At 35.7% G+C, this 25,308-nt stretch overlaps 1 protein-coding gene and 1 pseudogene across 1 annotated transcript; both read right to left on the bottom strand.

Moving 5' to 3' along the window:
* Window positions 1-3,754: 3,754 nt before the first annotated feature.
* On the bottom strand, window positions 3,755-5,175 carry LOC148869428 (glycosyltransferase BC10-like). The gene has a single exon (XM_088973093.1). The coding sequence runs from the start codon at window positions 5,160-5,162 to the stop codon at window positions 3,984-3,986; it is 1,179 nt and encodes a 392-aa protein (XP_088829219.1). The 5' UTR covers window positions 5,163-5,175; the 3' UTR covers window positions 3,755-3,983.
* Window positions 5,176-9,430: 4,255 nt separating this feature from the next.
* On the bottom strand, window positions 9,431-10,318 carry LOC148869427 (F-box/kelch-repeat protein At5g43190-like; annotated as a pseudogene).
* Between the last annotated feature and the right edge of the window lie 14,990 nt (window positions 10,319-25,308).

Here is a 25,308-nt window from a genome sequence, read left to right as displayed (position 1 = left end):
AATTCAGTCCGAGGAGGTCAAAGTTATGATTATAATCTAATGGTGGGTATTTTGGGTAAAAAAGCCGAAGGGTAGAGATGGATCTCATTATACATGACGGTTTTGCATGTGCGGGCCAATGAAATTATTTGAAATGGAATCTTTTTATACAAAGGTGCAAATGAGGGTATTTTTGGCTGAAATTTTATAAGGTGGGGTTTCTAGGCATTTTGAAGGGTAATGATTCAGTCAATCTAGAACTTTGAAACGGAGTCATGGTAAAATGAAGGGGAAAATGAGAGAATTTGTGATTGAAATTTGGCAGGCTGGTGCTTTTGAGCATTTTGGGTGGATTGGTAGGGTTAGATTGGCGCAATCACCCCCAGATCGAGCAGATTCAAGAAGAACTTGATTCAATCAATCTAGATCTTTGAAACAAAATCTTCATATGATGGAGGGGCAAAGAAAAGTATTTTTGGCTAATTTTTTGTCAATAGGGTTTTTAGGGTGTCTAGGATCTTATAGCAACATCTAATTGGTTTCAGAGGGCCAAAATCAAGAAAATTTGGGTCAAGTGGAAGATTCAAAATAAAATCTTTGTTTGATGATGGGGCAAATGGTGACATTTTGGGTTAAAACTTTAAGGGCAGATGTTTTGGTGTGTCAAGTTCAATCGTATAATTTGATTGGTTTAGAGGTGTTAGGATTAAGGAGATCTAGGTTGTGGGTGCTTTAAGCTAACGAGAAGGTTTGAAAGGGAATCTTGGTTTGACGAAAGCGTAAACAGAAGAATCTTCCATTGAAATTTCAAGTATAGATATTTTAGGAGGTCCCAGGTCTGATGGTGGTGTTCGGGGGGTTTTAGGTGCTTCAAAGGGATCTGAATAGTTTGATCGGGTGTTCGAGATAAATTAAGGTTTTTGACAACGAACCAAACAAAAACCGGATGTTGATAGGTGGGTTTTTAAAGGTGTTGGTCCCTTGGATTATTTGGTGGGATTTGATCCATTTATAAATAGTATGATCAAGAGCATACAATAAGTGATTATCTTGGCTAATGAGATAGTTTATATTGAAATCTTAGTCTGATTAATAATTAAATGGGGGATATCTGTGATGGAATTTTGTGATAAGATGTTTGTAAGTATAATGGACTCTTTATAATCCCATTAACTCTAATTTGTAATTCAGTTAAAAATTCTTATGCACCGCACAAATATCGACTAGTATATAATAAATGAAAAAGGAAGGTCAAATGCCTTGTGTGGGTCCAAATTTACAATACGTATTCACTCAAAAGAATTCCTTGGGGTCACTAAGAAAAGAGACTTTAGGTGGGGCCCAATGTATTTTTCCCATTAGCCCAAGGAGACATGGGTGGGTCTAATTGATGCAATGGTCTCATAAAATAAAAGGAAAATTTCTTGAAATCAAATCTATCATCGGTTGAGAAATGGCCTAAATCTTAAAAGGCAACTGACATATTTGAAGGCTTAATTGATCAACCAAATGAAAAGTCATGGTTGGCCAATGAATTAAATGATGCATGGGCCCAGCCCCTTTGCCAAGTGGTGTGTAGGAAGATAAAACCAATATATGCATTCAATTACATTTAAAGGGGAATCAAGAATGGATCACCAATCTGTCAATCTGGTGGATTCATATTAATTACAATTTATAATAACCATAGCTGGCTAAATTTCAATTTGAATTCAAACCGGCGGATTTATCTAAGGGCAGGCATTATGAATAGATAGAGGAAGAAGAGCAAGGCTCTCCGTCCTTCGGCTCTCTCTAATAGCTCCCAAATTTTGCTTTGGCTCTTCAACCATTAAAGCTTCGGAATTACTACAACTCCTTGCCATATTGATTAAGGGATTTCGGCTTTAAGTTTCTGCAATCAAAATACTTGCCAACCTACAATCAAAATGGCTTTTTACTGCAACAACAACAATAAAAAAAAAAAAAAATCTTTTTGTCAAATTCTTGCAGCCATAAAGATTTCCATGAAGTTGTCACATTAAAAAAAAATCTTCTACAAGTGAGGACATTCCTTTGACCCATTCGTGTTCTAGTCATTGATTTATCGTGAAGAAAATTTTGCTTCTTGTTGCTTACTTCTTATAATTGCAAGTTACTATTACGGCTCCAGATTTTGTTTAAGACACGAGAATCGGAGGGTTTTCTTTGCAAAAAAAAGAAAAGAGATTGTATCTCACTTGCATTTCTACCAAAAAAAAAATTTCTTTGAATTTATCTTCATTTTTTGTGCTCCAAATTTATGCATAAAATTTGTGTGGACATATGCATTAGGCCCCATTTGATTGATAGGAATAGAGGTTTGGAATCAGAATGGGAATGGGCTATTTTGATTGCAATTTTTTGGTTGGGCTGGAATTCTATTCCCATTCCTGGTGCATGGCATTCTTCTATTTGAGAGAATGACTATTCCTTCCCCTCTTTTGGTAATGAAATCCCATTCCTACTGATTCAAAGTCCTATTCCAATTTATGATTGAACCAAACATGCAGATTATAGGAATAGATCATTCTTATCCCGATTCATTTTGTGAACTAAACGGACCTTAGATTGAACAAAACCATATCAAATGAAGTAGCATAAAATAGATGTCTCCCTTCAATCAACATTTGACTAGAAAAGATTTCCTAGCAGAAAAGGAAAAGAAAATTTGAAATTCAAATAAAAGGGAAGTAAAAGCAAATGAAACAATTAGGGGTGGATTCAAACTGAGTCGAGTCAAGCTGAATACTTGGTTATTCGAGATTGGCTCGCAAGAATAATATCAGGCTCGAGATCGGCTTGATTCATAGCTCGCAAACACGAGCTCGACTATAAGCCAAGTTTTTTTTGAAAATAAAAAATTATATGTAGAAAATTATTTTTTATTTTTTAGACAAAAAATTAGGAATTATAAAAATTATTTAATATTATATATACAAAAAATAAATATAAAAATTATTTACTATTATACATATGTATGTATGTATGCACGTATGTATGTATATATGTATATAATAAAAATGATTTATTTAATACCAGGCTCGCAAACCTCACGAGCCGAGCTTCATTGGGATCGAGCTCCACTCAATTAACAAACAAACCTATATATTGGGTTAAAACTTGATTCAAAGTTCAATTTAAACTGAACCTAACCAAACTCGAATAGCTCATAACAAACTCAACTCGTAACAACTCCTTTGATACAACTACGAGCTAATGAAAAACGGTGACTCGGTGAGGGGAAATGAGCTGCTCTCCTGCCTCCCGTTGGAATAGCGCTGGGCTAAAATGGTGAAATCACGGCCTTTGATGCACTGCTGTGGCCCATTTTTAATCTCTTCATCCAATTCAAAGTGGGAAGTAAAGGAGCTGACTTTGGTGGATTTGGGCAATGGCCCAAGTTTCCTTGGGCCCAAGCAATGCTAATGCTAGGTTGGGATAGAATATTCAGTTCTATTATTCCAAATTTTCAACCCGAGGTCATTGGAATTTGGAAAACAACATGGGTTCCCAGACTCCCAGTTCCCACAGCCACAAGATCATTCATCGGATGGCTGAATCAATTACTTGTTCTAATTTCTAAGTTCGATACTTTTAATGTTTGCTTTGAAGTTTGGAATTCTTCAGCTTAAAGGGATCGTCGGTAGACTTGAAGACAGAGAGTCAGAGACCTCGTGCAAACAATTCTTTAAGAAAATATAACAGCGTTGAGCGTAGAAGTTGGATCAGAAGAAGAAGAGTAGAAAGAAAGAAATGAGAACTCAGAATCAGGACCCCAACACTCAATAGTGAACTACGTTTAGTTTATACATTCTTGGCTTATTTCTGGACACAATTTACAGTCAGAGCTCATCCCAACTGCTTGATATGGTTCATATCGTTCATTTGATGGGTCCATCAGTTTTGTTTTTTTTTTTTTTTATTTCGAGAGTTGAAAATCTACTCCATATAGACTGGGGAGACTCTTTAATTATCCGACATCTTCATTCCCGGAATATGACGTCACTTGCTAGACTCATCAGCATCTCCAGTGATTCCGGCGGAAATTTCCTTGCAAACAGGAACGTATGGTTGCGAACAGTTTCTGAACTATTCCAGTCTCCACCATTACCATATCTTAATCTATTACCCTTGAGAGAAATTATGAGTTCTGATCCCACTTCCGATGCTCCGTATGTATGGGGATGCCCGCCCTGGTTCCATCTCCAGTTCACGTTCGTGAGGGTCGCCGGAACGCACCCAAGAGAGTCCTCCATGCTCAGCAGCGTCGAGAAGTAATGCTCCTCTGGGTAGCAAATCTGGGGACTTATGCAGGGAAGTTTGAACTTGGACCAGAGCCGCTCGTCCTGCACCACCAACCTTGCGTGTCGACGCGTCAGGACGAAGAACTGAGACCCGACGCGGAAGCTCTCGAAGGGTACTTCGGGCATCATCACATCAACCCCGCGCGCCATGTACCGATCATAGATGCCGGGCTCGTCTTTGAGAATCTCAATGAAGCTCTGGTTTGATTGCAGGAGGGCATTATAGGTGAAGGAGAAGGAGTGGAGAGGGATGCAGGTGGAGGAGAGGAGAGCAAACATGGCGTTAGTGGAGTCGTGGAGGAGTGCATGGGCGAGGAGGCGGCGAGCTGAGGAGATGAGAGTTGGAGAGCCACGTTGAGTGGGTTTGGAATGGATGACTCGGCCGGAGAAGACACCACGAAAGGGCGGGTCATAAGCATAAGAGGGATCGGCGTGGATGTAAATATTGAAGAGGGCCTCTGGTTTCTGCTTGCGGGGTTGTTGCTGGGTTTGGTTTTGGTGGAAGTAGAGTTCCCAAAGTGGGGCTAAGGGGAGAGGGGTTGTGGTCAGGAACATGAAGGCTATCTTCTTTCGTGCACTAGTGGGCTCTGGATTTGGGTTTACTTGGGAAGCTACTCGAAAGAGCTCGTCATCTTCTTCCGGTGGTGGCGGAGGTGGTGGTGGTGGTGGCGGTGAAGGCGGATACATGATGATTTTGCCATTGTAGTTTGTGTGAAGGAACAAGTTTAAGAGGTTGGTGTGCCGTGCGGTGGTGGTAATGTAGGTTGAGAGAGGGTTGGTGGTGGTGGCGAAGAAGAGAATGAGAGGGAAGCACAAAACGATGGCATAGCAGAGAGAAGAGGGAGTCGGAGATATCATCCTTCAAGAGATTTGAACCAGAGAGAGAGAGAGATGCGAAGGGAATCGTGGTTCTATACTTCTACATCATCTACGTTGACTTTTCAAATCATGGTAAGATGGTTCGTACGATCCGTGTGAGGACAAAAGCAAAACAGGCATATCATGGAGCGGTGCAGATCCGATATTGGATTCGAACCGTATTTATTGGGTGAGACGGGATTTCTCATTTCCGGACTGCCTTCAGGAAATCCCGGCTCTTGTATTGGGTTGGGCTCCATTTAAAATCGAACCCAAAAATCCGAGCTTGAATTCGAAATTTGGGCCATTTCGCAGTAATCAAATCATAGCTGGAGTATTACTTTCATACTGTTTTAAAGCAAATTTGGATATCACAGTGACAGTCATACCATTTTAAGTTCATAATATTTGAATTTGAATTTTTTATTTTTTTAATATCCAACGGATATCAAATCAAACTCAAATTGGAACCCTGCTTTGATTTGATTCGACTTCCTTTTAATTACACCCTTAGATCGAAGTGTCTTACAAGATACAAATCTTGATTTGCAGGCATGAATAATTGGATACAAGCGTATTCAAGCATTAGATACTATCATGGTTCAATTCAAGGTATCAGTACACCATTGAAAAAAAAAAAAAGAAAAAATTCAAAGTATCAATACCCTTGCCTATGGAGAGTTTTTATTGAGCCGAAACTCTTTTTTTAATCCTTTGGGTGTTATATTTTAACAGTGGTATTATTACGAGTTTGGGTTTGCTCCTCACAAAATCGGTCTTGACACCCACGTCACAGCGATGGCATCTCTGCATGGTTTTCAAATCGTATGGTGTCATTGATCGTTCGGTCCAGAAATCATTCAGTTACTTGTTCCATTTCACCCCTGACCTTGTGTTTTGTCAAAAATCATAAAATAGTTCTAGGTGGTTGAATCATCGATCTGTTTGACCGAAATAATAGTTTTTGGCCTTTTTATTTTAATTATTTTTAAAATTGTAACAGGTCTTTTAATTGAACTGCTGACCCAAAAATCAATGGTCAAAGTGGTTTCAGTTCTGGGTCAGTTTTTAAAATATTGCATTTACATACTTGAATATTTTTATTCATAGAGAGATATTTCCAATGCATGTTAATTTGCATGATTGTGAGGTGGGTTTGAGAACAACTTTATGAGTAATAAATCCATTTTGGACCGATCCAATTCAATGTCTGGACTATTCAATTTGTTCAAATTTGTTTTAATTTAGATTGGTTCCAACCCAAATCTGATCCATTAACACCTATATTCTTATCTTTTATCAATGGACCAGATATTGGCTCAATCCAATCCAATACAAATTCATTACAGATAGACTAGATCCAATCCAATCCAATAAATACTTTGAACCATTAAGTCTGAACTGGTCCAATTCATTATGCCTTGTTGGTCCGTGCAATTCGTCTAAATTGATTTTGGTTTGGACGGTCCAATTGCATCACATTTTAATTCAAGCCTTTTATGAATAAATGCATATATTCACATATTACAAAGATACCCCCACTTTGATACCTATTTTTTCTTTCATCATAAAGAATATTTATTTTTCTTATGATATAAATATAACATTATCATATTATCACATCAAAATGTGTCAATTCGAAAGTTAGAAGTATAGCTATCAATTATAATCGGGTCTAGTCCCAATTACAAGTCCTAGGGTCCGGTTCAATAGTGGTTCTGCACATTTACTTGTACACTAGACCCGAACCATTGACAACACTAATGTGGAAGCATCAGTCTCATTCAATTTGCCATGGTTACCCCTTGATTAAACAACACATTTCCACACTTGATAGCAAGAGTTCACTCTTGTGCATGGCTAAAATCAAGAATCATGGCCTTAGATGTATTTTAGTGGCTCCACCAAGATATCATTTCATCTAATTTAAGGTGGGGCCATACCAATACATCAAAGGCTTTGATTTTATTGTTTCATTGTCTAACAAATGTGGTTTGTGATAGTAATAGCTGAAAATAAGCAAATGGAAACTTCAACTTCAGAGAGTAAAATAAACTGAAATGCAAAAGAGATTTTAGGAGATTTCTGGACAGTTACGAATAACCAAATCATACAAATTCGAATGTTGCTTTGATTTCATTATGTTTTCAAGCTTTGATTTTGAAGATATCAACTTTTCTAAGAAACATGCTAGTTAGTTGCTGCATGACTTTTTTTTTTTTTTTTTTTGAAAAACAATACATTAAATCAAAATTATCCACCATGAAGGTGCAGCAAAACAGTAGAGATCCATATCCAAAGAGTACAGAAAGAACATCCCTCTCTCTCACACCTGCAATTGCACATCCCTCTCTCTTTCACGTAAACTTGTAATATAAATTTTTAACTAAAATCAATATATTAACTAATAAATATGACATTTAATATATTGTATTATTAACTAATAAATATGATGATGCATAATGTACTATTTTCTTGAAGGGCAAAAACATCCAAGACAATCAACAATCATAGGTGCACTTGCGCTCCATCATGTAACAAAAGATATGATTGTTTGAACATGAAAATAAGTATACGTTATTCAACATGAAAGTACACTTATGAAAATAAGTAATGAGACTTTAATGTAATTGATTGAGATTTAGCTTTAATGTGCAACCAATATTAGTGAATAAATTATTAAATTCTTTTATCATTTCATCTTTACATGTACATGTTCATGACACATGTTCTTACGTTAGTAAATATTAAGACTATATTTGGTGATTAATTATGTATTTGGTTCCGTTTATGTTTTTTCATTAAACGTTTGCACTTTATTTATTGGTAAAACTGAGAAAAGTAATAATTACAACCATTTATGACAAATAGGCGCCATTAGGCTCCACATCAACGTAATAGTGAAAAAAATACTTAACCATTTATGGAAGCTTTAAAAAATAACTCTCATAAACGATTGTTGTACACAAAAACCAAAGTCCACTTTTGTCATTTTCGATACATACAGAAGAGTAAGAGAAACTGATGAAGTGGCGCCTATGTAGCAACATTTATTGAATAAACGCCCACGGAACCAAACACCCAATAAGTGGTTGTTAAAATAAGCACTTGTTGCACAAATGCTTATTGTAAGTGCTTATTTTAACAACCACTTAAGATTGTTTGGTGACCCATTCGCTAAATCATTTACTGTGTTTTTTAAGCACTTATTGGGGTGGGGATGTTTGGTGAATTATTTTCCCTCCAATTGTTTACGTTAGCATAAATGACAAGTTTAACCATCACTTCACTCATGAATATAAATAATGCTTTTCACAAATTATACTATACATTTTAATGAAAAGTCGCCACATTACTACATCATGACACATGAGATCCCACGTGGGCCCAATTAATAATAATAATAATAATAATAATAATAGTAATAGTAATAAATATAGTAAATAATAATAACATTAAACAACAACAACAACAGTAATAATAGGGTAAATTATAAAGACGCCCCTTGTACTATGGGGTCTGTAACAAAGATCTCCTTGTACTTTGTTTTGCGACAAAGACCCCCTTGTACTATGACCGTCAGACAAAGACCCCCTTCTGTTAACTTTCTGTTGAAATCCTCCGTTACAATGTTTTTTAATCCCCATATTACCCTTCTAATAATTTTTCGTACAATTAGGAAAAAAATACTATTCATCTTCTTCCCCAAACTCACGATACACCAACAACAGCGGCGGAAGAAAAATCTGACTTCTTTGATGAAAAATGTAGAACGTATAATATTCGGCAATGCTCGTTAACAAAATCGACATCTCATTTTTCCAACAACAAACTGCAGTGACATCCAATTTCTGTTGGGCAATGACAAACGGACTTTGCTCATCAGATTTCAATCTTGGCCATACCGCAATGGCATCTGATTGAGAAACAACCAAGCGATGAAGAGTCCTAGCTCTTCTGAACCCATATTCGACCTCCGTCGAGATTGGGGTTGGTTGGTGGTTGCTATAGAAATTATGACTTCCAACCCAGATTCCACTCGACTAGACTAGCTTTACAGCAATGGTGATTGCTGCAGAGGAGATGTTGGTGGACCAATGGATTGGTCTAGTGGTGGTGGTCACCTTGCGGGCATGTCTGGAACACCTCTACTTTCCATCTCTGTATTGATCACAGAACATCATCCAAATTCTCAATTCCCATGTTAGATCTGACAACACCAATCACATGACATCATCAAAATCCTCAATTCCCATGTCAATCACTCCCTACCCTTTTACTGAAAAGGAGTCACCCACAGTGGAGAATGACTTTGTCCACTTCCCCATCTCCAAATCAAAACCCACTATGGAGAATGGCTTCAGAATCGTAAAATATAGGTGCCCATTATGGAATACCCCTTCCTGGTGAGAATTCTCACTAAGAATATGACAAAATCCCTTGAATCGGTTCCATGAATTGGAGGTCAATTCATAAACGAAAACAGAATTTGAAAAGCACATAGAAGAGAGCACAACCATCTTGTATCCGTTTGACGACAAGGGGACGAGAGGGACCGATTTGAATGAGAAAGGGTGGGTTGGAAACTCAATGAGTCTCGAGTATCTAGATAAGGGATTTCGAACAAAGAAGGCAGATGAATTGAAGGGGAGGAGCAGAGGAAGTTGTTGGAGGTGGAGAGAAGGCAGGATGGTGCGTAGGACGAGGGTAGTTTGAGAGTGCACCACATAGGCAGCTTAAAATCAAAGTGAATGAACTCGTGGTAAATTTCAAGGTCAGAAAATAGAAGAAAAGAGAAGTGTGGATGAGTTTGGGTTTTGTCTCCAACTCTGAGCTGAGAAGAAGAGTGAACGAAGATAAAAAGATAGAGAAGAGCAAACAAATTGAAGTGCTTACAAGTAGAACGGAGACTCAAGAAGGTTTGAGAGGGAGGAAAGTTAGTATAGATTCAAGAAGCTCTTCCGATAACCTACTCTAGATTGCAAGCTTATCTTTGGTTGACTCATTGAAGTCTAGGTGTTCTAGATTGCAGGCTTCATCTAAGTCACCATTAGGTGAAGAATATGGTTTAAACTCGTGCGTATTTTTGTGAGAGCATAAGACTATACCCACTGGTTCCCAGGGAACCATTCACCAAGAGGTAGTGAGGATGGCATGTTACTCGATGGAACGGTGGTGAAGATGACTTCTGACGAAATAGGGTTAGAAGGTGTTGTCACGGGAGAAAGAAAGGGGAGGAGAGACAAGGGGAAGGGGAAGAAGAGAGATCGGGGGAGAGGGGAGAGAGGAAGAGAGATAAATGTGAAGGAATCTAAGGTAGAATGTTGTTCAGTGTATCATGAGTTTGGGGAAGAAGATGCAGTATTTTTCTCCTAATCGTACGAATAGTTATTAGAAGGGCAATATGGAGATTAAAAAATATTGTAATGACGGATTTCAATGGAAAGTTAACAGAAGGGGGTCTTTGTCTCATGGTCATTGTATAAGGGGTTTTGTCACAGATCCCATAGTATAGGGGGGTCTTTATAATTTACCCATAATAATAATAATAATAATAATAATAATAATAATAATAATAATAAGTATTGAATACTACTTCTAAAAAGTACTTTCCAGGAGTAGTTTTCACAAAATACTTTTATAAAATACTTTCAATGAGCAATTTTTACAAAAAATAGTTTTAATAAACAACATAACATAATGAAGTGGTTCTAACTTTTGTCTTTAATTATATTTACGAAAACATGTAGAAAATATCAAAAAATCCATATCCATGTTCAGATAATGTACTCTAAAGTAACATAAAAGTGCGAATATTTGTAAAATTGCATCTCACTTGGAAATGTACATAACACCCAATGTAATCACAACAATGAACATAACATATGAAGATGCCTAGTACACATAGGTTAATTTGGATGCATCATTCCTATCAGACAACGGGTTACTTGAAGAATTAGGTGAAGCCATGAAATGATAGAGTTGATAATTTGCTTCCTGATATGTTTTATATGAGCAAATATTGCACCACTGTACTGGTGGACCTGCAAGTTGCATTCAGTCTAAGTATTGTATATACATGTGTGATGACCAATGAATACTACAAAAAATTTTCCCACCAGCTCTTAATGACTTGTAATGAGATAATATATACCATCAACTACTAGATAAACATAAAGTAATCAAAACACAAAGTACCTACATATGTTAAAGTTAAATACATCCGCATTCAATGCATACTATTTATCAAAATCAGAGAAAAAACAAAAATCATAACCACCAACATAGATTATGTTGACCTAAGCCTCCTCAATGGTGGCTGAGTATGGTTAGCATATATTGCATTTGTAAGTTGTTGCCTAAGGAACAACATTTCTTGTTGCCGATCTACACTACCAACAACAATCTCATCAACATCTTCTCCATTTGTCTTTGATGGAGGTTGGATTTTGAACTCTTCATCATTCTCAAACTTGTTAAATAGGGTGTTCGTGTCCTAGTTGCCCCTAATTAAGTTGTGTATTGCCATGTAAGCCACAACTATTAGCCATTGTATTCTCAGTGAATAGCACGACATACACTTTAGGATAGGGAATCGAACCTTCAACACACTAAAACTCTGCTTGGTAACACTTGTCAATGAGGCATGGGCATTGTTGAAGTATTTTTTTTTTTTTTGTTTTAGGCCATCTTCTCCTTTGAAAATCAAGCAAATGGTACCGTGTATTACGATATGGTGTTATGTAGCTAGTTATGTTGGGGTTTGTAAAATCAACAACATAATAGTTACATGAGAATTAGGATATTATTTTTTTTGCACGAATTCAGATAATATACAAAAATTTCAATGTATGATGCACCCATACACTATGGTGGATGTGGAAAATTATATTTCGAATTACGTATAGCTTCTGAAAATATGTGGTAGTCGTGTGCAGTTCTCCCATTTAGTAAGGACAAATGTAAACCGCATGTTGAAATCACATGCATTTTGTGTGCAAGGCCTTTTTCTATGCTAGTACGATCAATGTTCAAAGTATCGGATACGCCAAGTGTATTGGAAAGTCAATTTTAAGAGACATATCGGGATATGCCTTGGATACGCATGCCTATTGGAGAAAAACTAAGATACACATAGATACGCTTGGAAACACTATAAATACTTTATTAAATCATAAAAATATATCAACAACACTAAATATAAGACTTCAATGAGGTGTATATACATTAAATTAATATATTTTAATGGTTTTATTAAGAAATATATTATAGGTAATTATAATTTCATTCAAAATCCTATGCTTAACTATAATTTATAAATTATAATTCTTAAGTTTTAATATTTTATGGGATGAGAAAAACCCAACTCTCCTATCCAACCGTAAAACATGCATTGGCATAATTTCTATGTGAAAATATAATTAATAGTTATTTATTTTTTAAATAATTATTATTTATTATTCATTTCCAAAAATTATAAAAAATAAATAAACTTTATATAATATATTCAAAAAATAGTTATTAAAGAAGAAATTTCAATTGCTTTGTGGATATAATAGATCATCCATAGAATTATAATATATTCAATCATTGTGATCAAATGATAAAATATAATTAATTAATTTTTAATTCTAAAAATAAAAAATTAATTATTAAATAAGAAATTTCAATTGGTCTATGGATATGATAGATCTATCATTCATATAATTATAATATATTCAATTGTTGTGATCAAATGATAAAATATAATTAATTATTATTATTTTTTTAATTCTAAAAATATAAGAAATAAATATTAAAGAAGAAATTTCAATTGCTCTTTGCATATGATAGATAAATCCATAGATTTAAAACATATTTAGTCTTTATAGGTAGAGAAAAAACTTACATTTTCAGTTTTTTTTGTTAATTTATATTTTCCCCAAATATCTTCATGAAACTTCCATAAATATACTGATATCACAAAAAAATTGTGATTTTGAATGTAAGAAATGTAGATCAACATAAATTTAAACATTCAAGAAAAGAAAAGAAATCACAGGATGTTATAAAAGATTGAAAAAATTTACCTATTTTTTCCATAATTTGTTTCAAAATGTGAAAAATCTTTAAAAAAATTTAACGATTCGCACTTGTTTCTTGCAAACTTTTACAAATTAAGCACTCTAGGAATAGAGTTTGGAGTTTTAGAGTCATTTGGGGGGGGGTGAAAGAAGGCTTATTTCAAGTAAAAAGAAGCTTGCTTTTTCCCCTTCAATTCTTTTTAGTTTTTGGTTGTATCTTTTTCATTGATACGCTACTAATACGCCCCGATACACCTCTGTTATGCCTCGGTACAGGTCCAATACGCATGAAAAAAGATGAACTATCCAATTTTCATGCGTATCCTGTATCGGTTTTTCAAAGATACGATATCGGGCGTATCGTATCGAAATTTTAAACCTTGCATATTATTAATAAAACAATAAATGAAAATTTAGATTGTTAAAAAAAATATAAAACCATCCCAATATGCAATGATGAGTTGAAAAATAAAATAGGATAAAATTCATTTTATATATTAATAATAAAGCAATAAATGAAAAATTGGATTATTCAAAAAAGTTTAAAAAGCATCACCATTACATTTAACAAATAAAAAATGCAACGTGTCTTTAATAAATATTCATATAAAAAATCATGAAAAAATGTAATCAGAAATCAATAAAATATGCAAACATCTTCTCCATATTATTAATCACAACAACATATAAAAAAACATCACAAATATTCATATAAAGATAAAAAAAATGCAATCACAAATCAAGAAAACATGCAAACATTTAACTAATTATTAATCACAACAAAATATTAAAACATCGCAAATATTCATATAAAAATAAAGAAAAAATGCAATAATAAATCAAGAAAAAATGCAAACATTTATCTAATTATTCATATAAAAATTCTATAACCACATATTTTTTGCATGATCTTCAACAAACAATGCCCAAAAAATCCTACTTATCCATAGGAATCATCACACAGATAATGCACATAAAAACCAACATAAATATTTTGAATTTCTCATCTGTGAAAATCTAAAAAAATCGATTCAACCAAATATTCATAAAAAAAAAAAACAAAAAACAAAAAACAACACCAAACATGGAGGGGGTTCGTTTGGGCAAACTAACCTTTGTTCGCCGACGTCTGGATGGTGGGTTGTTGCTGTTTAACTCGCCCAAAACAGATCTGAGAACACAAAAAAGAGAGGAGTTTCAAGTGTTAAAAAAACCCCACAAAACTATTTCAAATCAAAGAAAAAAATGCATAAAATGGTACACAAATGGCAAAATGACTGGTTCATCGATTGTTTTTTTTCACCATCGGTCATCACTGATCGCCAAGGTGGTTTGTGTGCCACCCCTGCATCTCTTGTGTTCGAATGGAAGAAGAGGGAAGAAAACCCTCGCACAAGGGGTATAATGGGGATTAAAAAACTAGGGAATGAATTATCCCATGTTATTTGAATAAGCACTTCTCTAACAAGTGCTGGAAAATAAAAGCAACTCCTAGATCATTTTTTTTATAAGTGCTTCTTTAAAAAAAAAAGTACTTCTTGGTGATTTTTTTTTACAAAACATGTATAAGCACTTAATTATCACTTAATGTGTGGTCCCAACACTTAAAATAAGACCTTATTAAAACAAGTGCTTATTCTAAATAAAATCAAACATGGCCTAAATTGGATGGACAATTGTCCTTTAGAAATTAGGATGCAACTAATTAATTGCCTCTTACTGCTTTTAAGGTGCAACTTGGGTGAGCTCACTGCTCAGGTTAGGCTTTCTTCAAAATTTGAATGGGTTAGGGGGCCTGGCCCAGAGCAATGCAAGACACTAACTCAGACCAACCTTGCACTCTTAACTAATTTCATGCAACAAATTATAGATTCAATTGCTTTATTACATGGGTTGAGACAAGATTTTTTCTTAGGGGCCAAAAGCAAATAAACAAGGATTAGAGGGGGCTAAAAGCTGAAAAACTTGGATTAAACCAAGATATAAGTGAGATATAAACGGGATCAGGGGTGAGCATTAGATTTATTTGATTAAAAACCAAATCAAATAAACTAAAATTTTCAATTATTTCAGTTAAAACCAAATTTCATGAACAAACATAAAATATTGTATATTATAATGTATAATATATATATATATATATATATATATAGTATATTATATTTTAATTAATTCAGTTTTTTCGATTAACCGAATTTTTAATTCCAAAAAATAAAAAAAAAATCAAATTAATCGAACAAAAAATACGGAAACCAAAATTTTCGGTTAAATTTTACGGTTTTAACTGAATTTGCTCACCCCTAAACGTGATTGTGGGGAAGTGGCAGGGAGCATGGCTCCCGTCATTCACCTCCTGCTTTTTTGTAGTAAGCCTTCTTCTCGTAATATGTATCAATAAATAAAGAAAACAAGAAATAACATTGTATTTGGATAAGTTCAGGATTTATGCATTAAAAATCCTTTGTCCTTTATTAAAAGTGTTTCAGACTTAGATATTATATATTATTTATTTAAATACAACTTTTACCAAATGCTTAAAACACTTTCAGTCTCGGTTGCTTAAAACCGAAAGCTTATCCAAATGGTGTCTAAGTAAATAATAAAAACAAACCTTGATCCTATAACTGTATGGTGTCTTCAAGTGGTTGGGAGTAGATCTGTTCATGGGCCGGGTTGGGCTGGGCCGGGTTTGGGCCAGGCTTTTACTTTGAATTAATAGAATTTTTAAGGCCCGGGCCCGAGCCCAGTTTGACCATCGGGCCTACAGCTTGGGCCTGAGCCCGGTCCTCATAAAAAGCTCAAAGCCTGGGCCTGGGCTCAAGCCCGAAATTTAGCCCATACTGTTAGCGGCTGAATAGAGAGAAAGAGATTATAAAGATAAGAATAAAAATGTATATATTAAATTATAAATATATATTTTAATAAATATTATATTATTTATATATTTTATATAATATATAAAATACATTATATATTTTATAAAATATATAATGCTGAATCGGGCTGGGCTGGGCTCAGGCCAGGCTTTTTTGGCAAATCCTGAGCTTGGCCCGAAACACAGTTGGACTTACTGTGTTAGGCCCGAGGTCAGGCCCGCGGGCCTAATTACATGATCAAGCTTGACTGGGGTGCGGGCCGGGCCAGGCCAGGCCATCGGGCTAACCGGCCCATGAACAGGTCTAATTGGGAGCTATATGAACGTGTACATGATTTAATCACAGAGTTTAATAATAAGAAAAAAGAGCACATTCAATTTCAAGTTTATATTTTCAAGCAAAGCTGCTTAGCTATTACATGATAATAGATGATTGAGTGGGTGATTGTTGGTATCGTGGTGTTGTTCGTTTGTTGTAATTCCGCTTCAGTGACACATCACGCCACATATATAGGTGATTATGTTTGAGATTAGGTACAGACATTTTGTACATTTTCTTATCTTGACTTATGTAAAACTTACTTTGAGAGGAAATATTATTTTTATATTTTAATTGTTGTTTTTCATTTTACTTATGTGGCACCTAGTCTGTGGGGGAGCTAGGAATTTTTTCTCGAGGGGTCAAAATTAAATAAGAAAATGAAATAGAGAGTAGAGAAAGTAGGGTTGGGAGAGAAATGGGGTAGAAAGTTTTGGGTATGTCACAGTTATTTAAAATAAATAAATAAATAATCTTTGGAAGTTAGAAGAGCAGTAGAGAGTGATATCCTTAACAATTTGGTATAACTTTCCAGTTTTATTTTTTATTTTTTGGGGGCTCACTTTATTATGTTTCTAACTCTACCCTCCACTTACCAAAACCATGAAGCTTGGGGGGCCAAGGGCCCCACCAATATACTTGGCTCCGCCCCTGCACCTTGTGGCACTTATGTGGAATAAAACACAATAAACAATTATTACATGGCACATCATGCCTAAACCATGTTTTTCCCAGATTTCCTTTGCATAAATGCAACGGACACGCAACACCAAGATACCAAACATCGCCTGAATTAGAGTGGGTTGTCAAGTGGAAGATTTGTGTTGGAGTTAGGAATTTTTTTTTTTTTTTATTTGGTCGAGGACATTGAAAATTTCTCAACAAGAAATCAGAGGGCTGTGTTTGGTTGCAGTGCAGATTTATTTGCACTAGTACAAATGCCTGAAAATATAAATGTAAAAAATACAAATTCTTGTTTAATTTTGTTTTGAATTTATTTAATTCTGCTTTATGTTTTAATTTACTTCATTTGTAATGCAATCACACACAAAAAAAAACCTAAAACTTAAAACAAAAATAAATCAGAATTTACACTCAAATCATTTGCACTACCAAAATTTTGCATCAATGCAAATTTATTTGCATTGCAATCTAGCGCAGCCTAAACTTCTGATCTCAGGGCTTTCTTAGGATTTGGACATGGGCATATCATATGGCCCCCTCACCTCCCCAACCCCGGCTGCCCTTTCGCACAAAATAGGGAAACAATGTTATTTGAATCTGATGGACAGCCAAATAATGGGCCGGGTCAGGTCCTGTTCAGGATATTGCAAAACTAGTTCCAAACCAGAACATACTGACCCCAAACCAACCCGGACTATCGGGTCTGGTCCAATAAAACCGGATTATATTTGACAGCTATTCTTTTAATCCTGTAATGGGTCTAACTGGCCCATTGACAGCCCTACACCAACTAAGCATATAACCCGTGTGCACAGAACGTTAGAATAGCTGTGGAGGGTTTTCATTGGCGAGAATTTAACTGTATAAAGCTATTCAGAATAATAGTGTTATACTACCAGTAAAAAGAAAACTTCATAAACAAATCTTATGTGTAATTAGGGTACAACGTGTGTCGGGATGGGCCGTGCCTTTGTCAAGTTCTGAATGAGCCTAAACCCAAACCCAAGCTTGCCATGATTTAAATAGTTGAGATGGTCACATAATACTTCCTCCATTTGGAAGGTACTGGTCAAACCCCCAGAACCATAGGCTCTTCGTGGTATGGCCACTGGGCCGTATGTATAAGAAAAAAGGTCAACTTTTGAATGGGCCTAAATCCAAATCCAAGCCTACCCATGACTCAATAGTTGAGATGGTCGGATGATACCTCCGTTTGGGAGGTATGGGTTAAACCCGCAGAAACACAGACTCTTTATGGTATGGCCACTGGGCCGTGTGTACCAGAAATAAGAATCCAAACCCCAAGTATGATGTAGTTGAAATTCTTGAACTTGGATTGGGATGGATTAAACATTTATTAAGGCTCAGTTTAGGAGTATAAATATAAATTTGTAGAGTGTAAACCCTTTGTATTTTGTATTATTTTGTGTACTCACACCACACATATTTGTATTTGTACTCTTTCTAAACTGAGCCTGAATCCAAACCCAAGCCTACCCGTGACCCAGTAGTTGAGATGGTTGTATGACACCTCCTCGGCATGGGTTAAACCCGTAAAGCCACGGCCTGTCCATGGTATGGCCATTAGGCCATGTGTACCAGAAAAAAGAATCCAAAACCCAAGCTTGATGTAATTGAAAATCTTGAACTTGGGTCCGAATGTATAGAACATTTGTTAAGTTTTAAATGGGCCTGAATCCAAACCCAAGCATGCTGATGACCCAGTAGTCGAGATGGTTGTACAGCATGGTTTGGGGAGGCATAGGATCAAACCCGTGGAACCATAGGCTCTTCAACCGACTTGCATTGCAACATGTAGTTGGAAATTCTTGAACTTAGGCAACTCGACTTGCATCGCAACAATGGCTTATTAGGTGAAATAACATTGTAAATGGAAATTAATGGTCCGTTTGGTTCATAGTTGGAATTGAAATCGGGATGGTCTATGTCCATAATTTGTTTGGTTTAAATAGAAATTGAAATAAGAATTGAAATCAGTTGGAATGACCATTTCCTCAAATGGGAGAATGCCATTCTACCAGGAATGAGAATAGGATTCCGATTCCATTCAATCAAACAGTTTGGATCAGAATGGTTCATTCCAATTCCGATTCCAAACCCCTTTCATGTGAAACAAATAAAAGTGGTGGTTAGGTTTATAAGCAGTTCGAAATCCAGGGAATACTTTCTGCTATTTTAAAAGATTTTGACATCCACAGGGATTTGGTCAATTTAGAACCTTCTGATTTAGGGAATCACTTTGCATATTTAACTTTTGAATTCTGATTTCTGATTCACAATTTGAAAACGAGGAGGTTGGTGGGAAGAAAAGTTCAATGACAGAACAGTTCAACAAAGCCTGTTATGCCAATCATGGCTTGCTAGAGGGCCTTTGCAGAATCTAAGAAAAGGATATGGTGTTCAGAGGAAAAATCTAAGCAATCTTTCAATAGTGGCAATGTGGATTTGTCACAGAATGCAATTCAACCAGAAAGCAAAAGTCACGAGCAGAACAGAAAGCTTAAGAAGCAGCAACAAGGATTTTCAGCCAAGACCAACCAGCCAATTCAATATGCTATTGACATTGGACCAGTCCAAACTGGATGGGTCACTAAGATGGTGACGGAGCCAACTAGTCCGGACTGGGTGGCTAGTTTGTTAGACCGCTGGCAAAGTCAATCAGCCTGGTCGGCCGGTTTAGCCGCGGGTTGAAAGCACACTTATAATCCTTTTCCTCTTATTCTTTATCTCCCTTATCTTTCAACTTATGTCTAACTATAATCATCTGATCGTCTCATTAAATCTCAATGGACTACAATTGGACAATATGTATGATTCTGGAAAGGTATGACGAGGAAAGAACTTTGACCAATCACATCCCCCAGAGCATCCAAATGAGAAATCATGTTTTTCCAATTTTTCATTTGGTTAGGTCTTGATAAGCTATTGAGAATAGATTGGTTTTAACTATTAAGCCATTTTTATAAAACTGAAATTGTTAAGAATGTTAATGGATTGGGTGGATTGTTATTGAGGGTGTTAATGGTATTTGAAAATCCGATTTCGAATGCAATATTCAACATAATTGAATCGAATTCAGATAATTTGAATATTTAATTGGTCAAATTTAGATATCCTATTCATATCGAATAATTAATCGGATTTGAATTCAGATATGACCTGATTTGATTCGATAAATATCCAAATTCAACTGATTATTTAATTCTTATATTAAATTTTCTAATCAGATACGAATGCAGATATTACCTGATTCAATTCGATTTTCACCCCTAATTTCATTTGAGTTCGAATGCGAATAATGGGTTGATTGGTTGGATGAATGAGTTGAAATTCAATCAAAACCCAACCTCGCCCAAAACGTGCCTAATTACCACCCTAAGAATGTATAGCTTGACAATCTAGCATGCAACTTGGGTCGGGAAGGGTTGAGCATTTGTTAAGTTTTGAATAAGCTTAAACCCAAACCCAAGCCAGCTTGTTGAATGAAATAACATTGTACTTTTGTAAATAGCATTGAAATAAAAACTAAAAAGGAATATGCAAGATATCATGTGAAACAAATAAAAATGGTAGTTAGGTTTATATGCAGTGTGAAATCCGGGGAATACTTTATGCCATATTTTCTGCTATTTTAGTCATTTTAAAACTTGCTGATTTCGGAAATCACTTTGCGTATTTAACTTTTGAGTTCTGAGTTCTGATTTACTATTTGAAAACCAGAAGGTGGGTGGGTGGGAAGAAAAGTTCAAACATGGGCTTAATTGATAGATAATGGGATAATATTTTAATATAGAATGGTTCAACAAAGACTGTAACCCCATTGCCAATCATGGCTTGCTAGAGGGCCTTCGCAGAATCTAAGAAAAAGGGTTTTGTGTGCAGACTGCAGAGGACAAATGTAAGCATTCTTTCAATGGTGACAACGGGAATTGGTCACAAAATGCTATCCAAAACAGAAAGCAAGAGTAAAAAGCAGAGCAGAAATCTTCAGAAGCGGCAACAAGGATTTTCAGCCAAGACCAACATTGCAATACAAACCCTACGTACAAAAGAAAAAGTGGGCACATATTTAGTGGTCAGGAATTAGCTTTCAGTGGGCCTTCATGAAAGTAAATGAAATCACCTATATATATATCTGCATTTATGTCTTGTTTTGATAGACAAGATATAACCTAAAAAATTGAGCAATTGAAGAATCATATTTGATTTGATTGTGGGGGTTCCTTAATTTACTGAACTGGATCAAAGGTAGAACAGTTGGAATGAAGTAGATATCCTCAAAGCCAATGAAATCACTTGAAAATGACAAAAGACCCCAGCCCAATTAAGATTGGATCCTAATAGTGTCTTGGGTCTGTCTAATGGATCATTCTAAGAGGCCAAAGCCTTGGATGCCGGCACCAGGTTAAACTGATTGTTTGGATGTTGACACCAGTGATGCTCAGGAGATGTTTATCAAAAGGTAGCAACGATTCTTATTTCTACAAGTTTTAACTGATGGAAGACTGGCTATATCTGTGGGTACGACCTAACCTAGTAAAGGTGAGGGTTGTTGCTTCAACAGTGTGACTTTTTTTAACCGGCTCTTACTTTGGTGTTAAAAGGAGAAACGATGCCAATGAAAGCTAGGCCATGGCTGTTGGTTGGGTAGGCTCCAATCAGAATTTAAAGGCTCAAAGCAACACCCGTGAACAGCTTGAGGCCAATTGAAAGAAGGAAAAAAGAAATCAGGACACAGTGATTGAATAGCACGTAGACTGTTGGCGGGAATTGCGGTCAGGAATTAAAATTGGAATGGGCTATTTCGATTCGAACTTTTTGGTTGAGTGGAATTAGAATTCTATTTCTATTCCTGGTGGAATGACATTTCCCCATTTGAGTGAATGGATGGCCATTGAATAAAATCTTATTCTTGCTGATTTCAATTTTCAATTTTATTCTTGTCTGAATCAAACAGACTATAAGAATTGACCATTCTAATTTCTATTCCGAAGAATTCCAGTTCCGATTCCGATTCCAGGATGGACTCTCAATTCTTATGGTTCCTATTGTATACGCAATTAACTTCTGGGAATTTGTTTGTCTCTTCTGCAGTGTAATGCATAGTTATGCCATAAAAAAAAAATAGTAAGATTTCTGGGGTACCAATTCATCTACATATGGATCTGCGCTTGTATCTAGCTAGTAGTCTCGTTTGCAGAAGCAGAAGAAGATTGTGAATGTCTGTCTCATGTCTTTTCTACATGTTGGGTAATTGTTACTGCATCAAATTCAAGTCCTTGCTCATGGCAGTCAATAAGGCGTCGTACTGTATAAGTGGTGATTGGTGAGTGAGTCCCACCACTTGTACCCATCCAACCAAAATGGTTGCAGCATTATTGAGTGCCTAGACATGACCATACGGGGTAGTGGCTTTATTATTAAGACATCTCTGCTGCCTATATATGATGACAGAAATTGCCCATGTTTTTGCATCAGTATTATTATGTACATGATGATCAAACCTCTTGGGTTGGAATGGTCATTTCAGCCCCTGGAAAGGTATAAAGAAGTCTAGGTTATTAAATTTTTATTATTGGTGTCTTGTTATATTAAAAAACTATTCACATTACTCTCATTTGTACCCCAAATCAAGATCAAAATATCAATTCAAGAGAGTCGATTTAAGACCCATCTACCCCCTGAACACTCAAGTTATAGAGGCACATGGGAGGATTACAGATGATATGCTCCAATACATTGCGATATTTTAATCCTTGCCCTAAATGCCTGCTCCTAAAAATAGAACAAGCAAGACTAGTGGTGCGACCCAGATTAGCAAGCCAACCAGTCACAAAGGTAGCTTCTCTTAAACACATGCATATAAGACATAGTCACATAGTAAGATTAATGTTATGGCAGGTAGGATTGGACCGTGTGGATGAGCCTCATCAAATAGCACTCTTCAATGAGTTGTTTGTTAAAGATAAATATTTGGTACGATTTTGTCTTGAAAAACGAGACAAAAATCTGCTTTAAACTTTTGTACAATTTTTTTACACCTCAATGCCATTAGGCACCATATAAGCCAAATAGTAAAAGAATCAGTCTTGAAAATGAAAAATGTTAAAATTGATGTATTTTTTATAAACAGTTCATACGATTTTTGAGAGGCTCAACCAAATAATTTTTTAGGCGTTTTTTTTGTTAAACACATCTACAATGCTGATCTGGCACCGTTTCTTCAAAAAGCCACATGGATACCAAACACTATCTAAGCTAGAATCCCCTTGAATGATAATGCCGCTTCGAATAAACCTTGATGTAATGTGATGTACTTCAAGAGTTGCCCAAGCTTCTGCCATGTTAATAGAATACTGACCACAAAGAGAAGGTGGCCAACATGATCCGTTGCCACCACTCCAACCTCACCCAGCCCAACCATCGATTTTCCTTGATGCATCAAAATTGATCTTTCACTTCACACCTACAAGAGCTCCATGACTCTGTTTGGTGATTGGAGCTCGCTGTCTGAAATAAAGGGCAAGTATTCTACAAAACTCACTATTTCAAAATTTCAGGTATGAGAAAATAACATCCAAAGGCTGTTTTCAACAAATGGTTGTTCGTTATTCATAGTCGAACAGGATCTATTCTATAGGCTTGTACCTCTGTATCCTAGAACATATCAGTTTTGATCATGAAAAGTCTTGGTATGGATAATGTTGCACAAAAGCCAAAGACAGTTTTGAATGGCACAAATAGTAAAGTAAAACAGAAATAACAAGAAATAAGAAAAGAGACCCCAATAACTTCACATAACATATTTGGGTTAGTCTATAAGCTGAAAATGGGTGGGGTCCGTATCACGGGGTTATTTGATAACAGCTGAAGATGATGAACTGAGCTGAATGGTTACAAAAAAAAATTGATGAACTGAATGATTATTTCTTTGTGTTTTTAGTTATTTATAAAACAACAGCTGAAATGATGAACTGAACTGAATGGTTACAAAAAAAAATTGATGAACTGAATGGTTATTTCTTCTCAGTTCAGCCACTTCAGCTGTTACCAAACAGCTCCTAAACTTGGTGAATATATAGATATGTAGGTTATAGTTTTGAGTGGCATTTGAACCACATACATGGTAATCATTGCTTGGTATGAGGGTAAAATATAGGACTGATAAGCATGAAAAGATGCGTCCAAAGTCTTGATCCAAAAGCCACTTCACAGTAAGAAGCCAAATGTTATGCACTCCTTGCTCCTTTCAAGATCCCAGATATCCGGGACCAGTATTTATTTGGTAATGGCCTTTATTTGAACCCTTGCTGTCATTATATGAAGTGACCTTACTCCAATATTTTATTAACAATTAGGAATGAATCTATCTTACATGGCTTCATACAAATCACTGATACCACAGGAATCAACTTTCAAGAGCACAATTTGTATGTATCTATATAAAAAAAAAATAGTACTACAATAGACTTTGATTTGGTCTATATCTACAATGCAAGGAACTTTGTAGATTTACAGTTGGACTGAGAACATTTTAGCTTCTTATATCTATAATGTCTTGAACTTTGGTGTAATGGTAAAATCTCAAGCCTCATACACATAAAGAACAAAGGTATGAGTCTAAGAGCTGAGACCAACACTGGGTAATGGCCTTATAGGAACCCTTTGGCTTTAAGATTTGAATAGATTTGTTAGTGATAATCAATCCTTACCATTTGATGCAAAAACCCCATTTGTTGATTTGCTTGTGCTTCGCCATTTTCATGCCAAAATGTATTCATGTTCACAAATAAAAGGAACCCATCTTTAACCTAATTTTAGTTTCTTTCTTCACATAATTCATTAATATCTCATATTTTAGTTAAATGAACAACAGAGGTAATAGGGTGTAAAGCAAAAGATGCATTCTCAACAGGAAGAATTATACTTGCAACTATTTGTTATCTCCCAAGTTGACTCCATGACTCCTCCGAGTTGATTCCACTCCAGGCATGGGGAGCCGAGTCATTATGATTCCTTTGGATCAAGCGATAGATTACAGTGTCTCCTTTGACTCATAATCTAATCACAGTCATTTGTGCCCATTCAATTTTCATTGGTTCCTATCTGTGGCTTGTCAAAAATCTTAAAATGCAAAAAGTTGGTATTTTGGCCAATCTGAACCATCCATCAGACAGCGGATTA

This window comes from Nelumbo lutea, chromosome 2, assembly GCF_056320005.1.
Source record: "Nelumbo lutea isolate HS-2025 chromosome 2, American lotus-T2T, whole genome shotgun sequence".
Taxonomy (NCBI): Eukaryota; Viridiplantae; Streptophyta; class Magnoliopsida; order Proteales; family Nelumbonaceae; genus Nelumbo; species Nelumbo lutea.
This window is presented reverse-complemented; position numbering and strand designations above follow the sequence as displayed.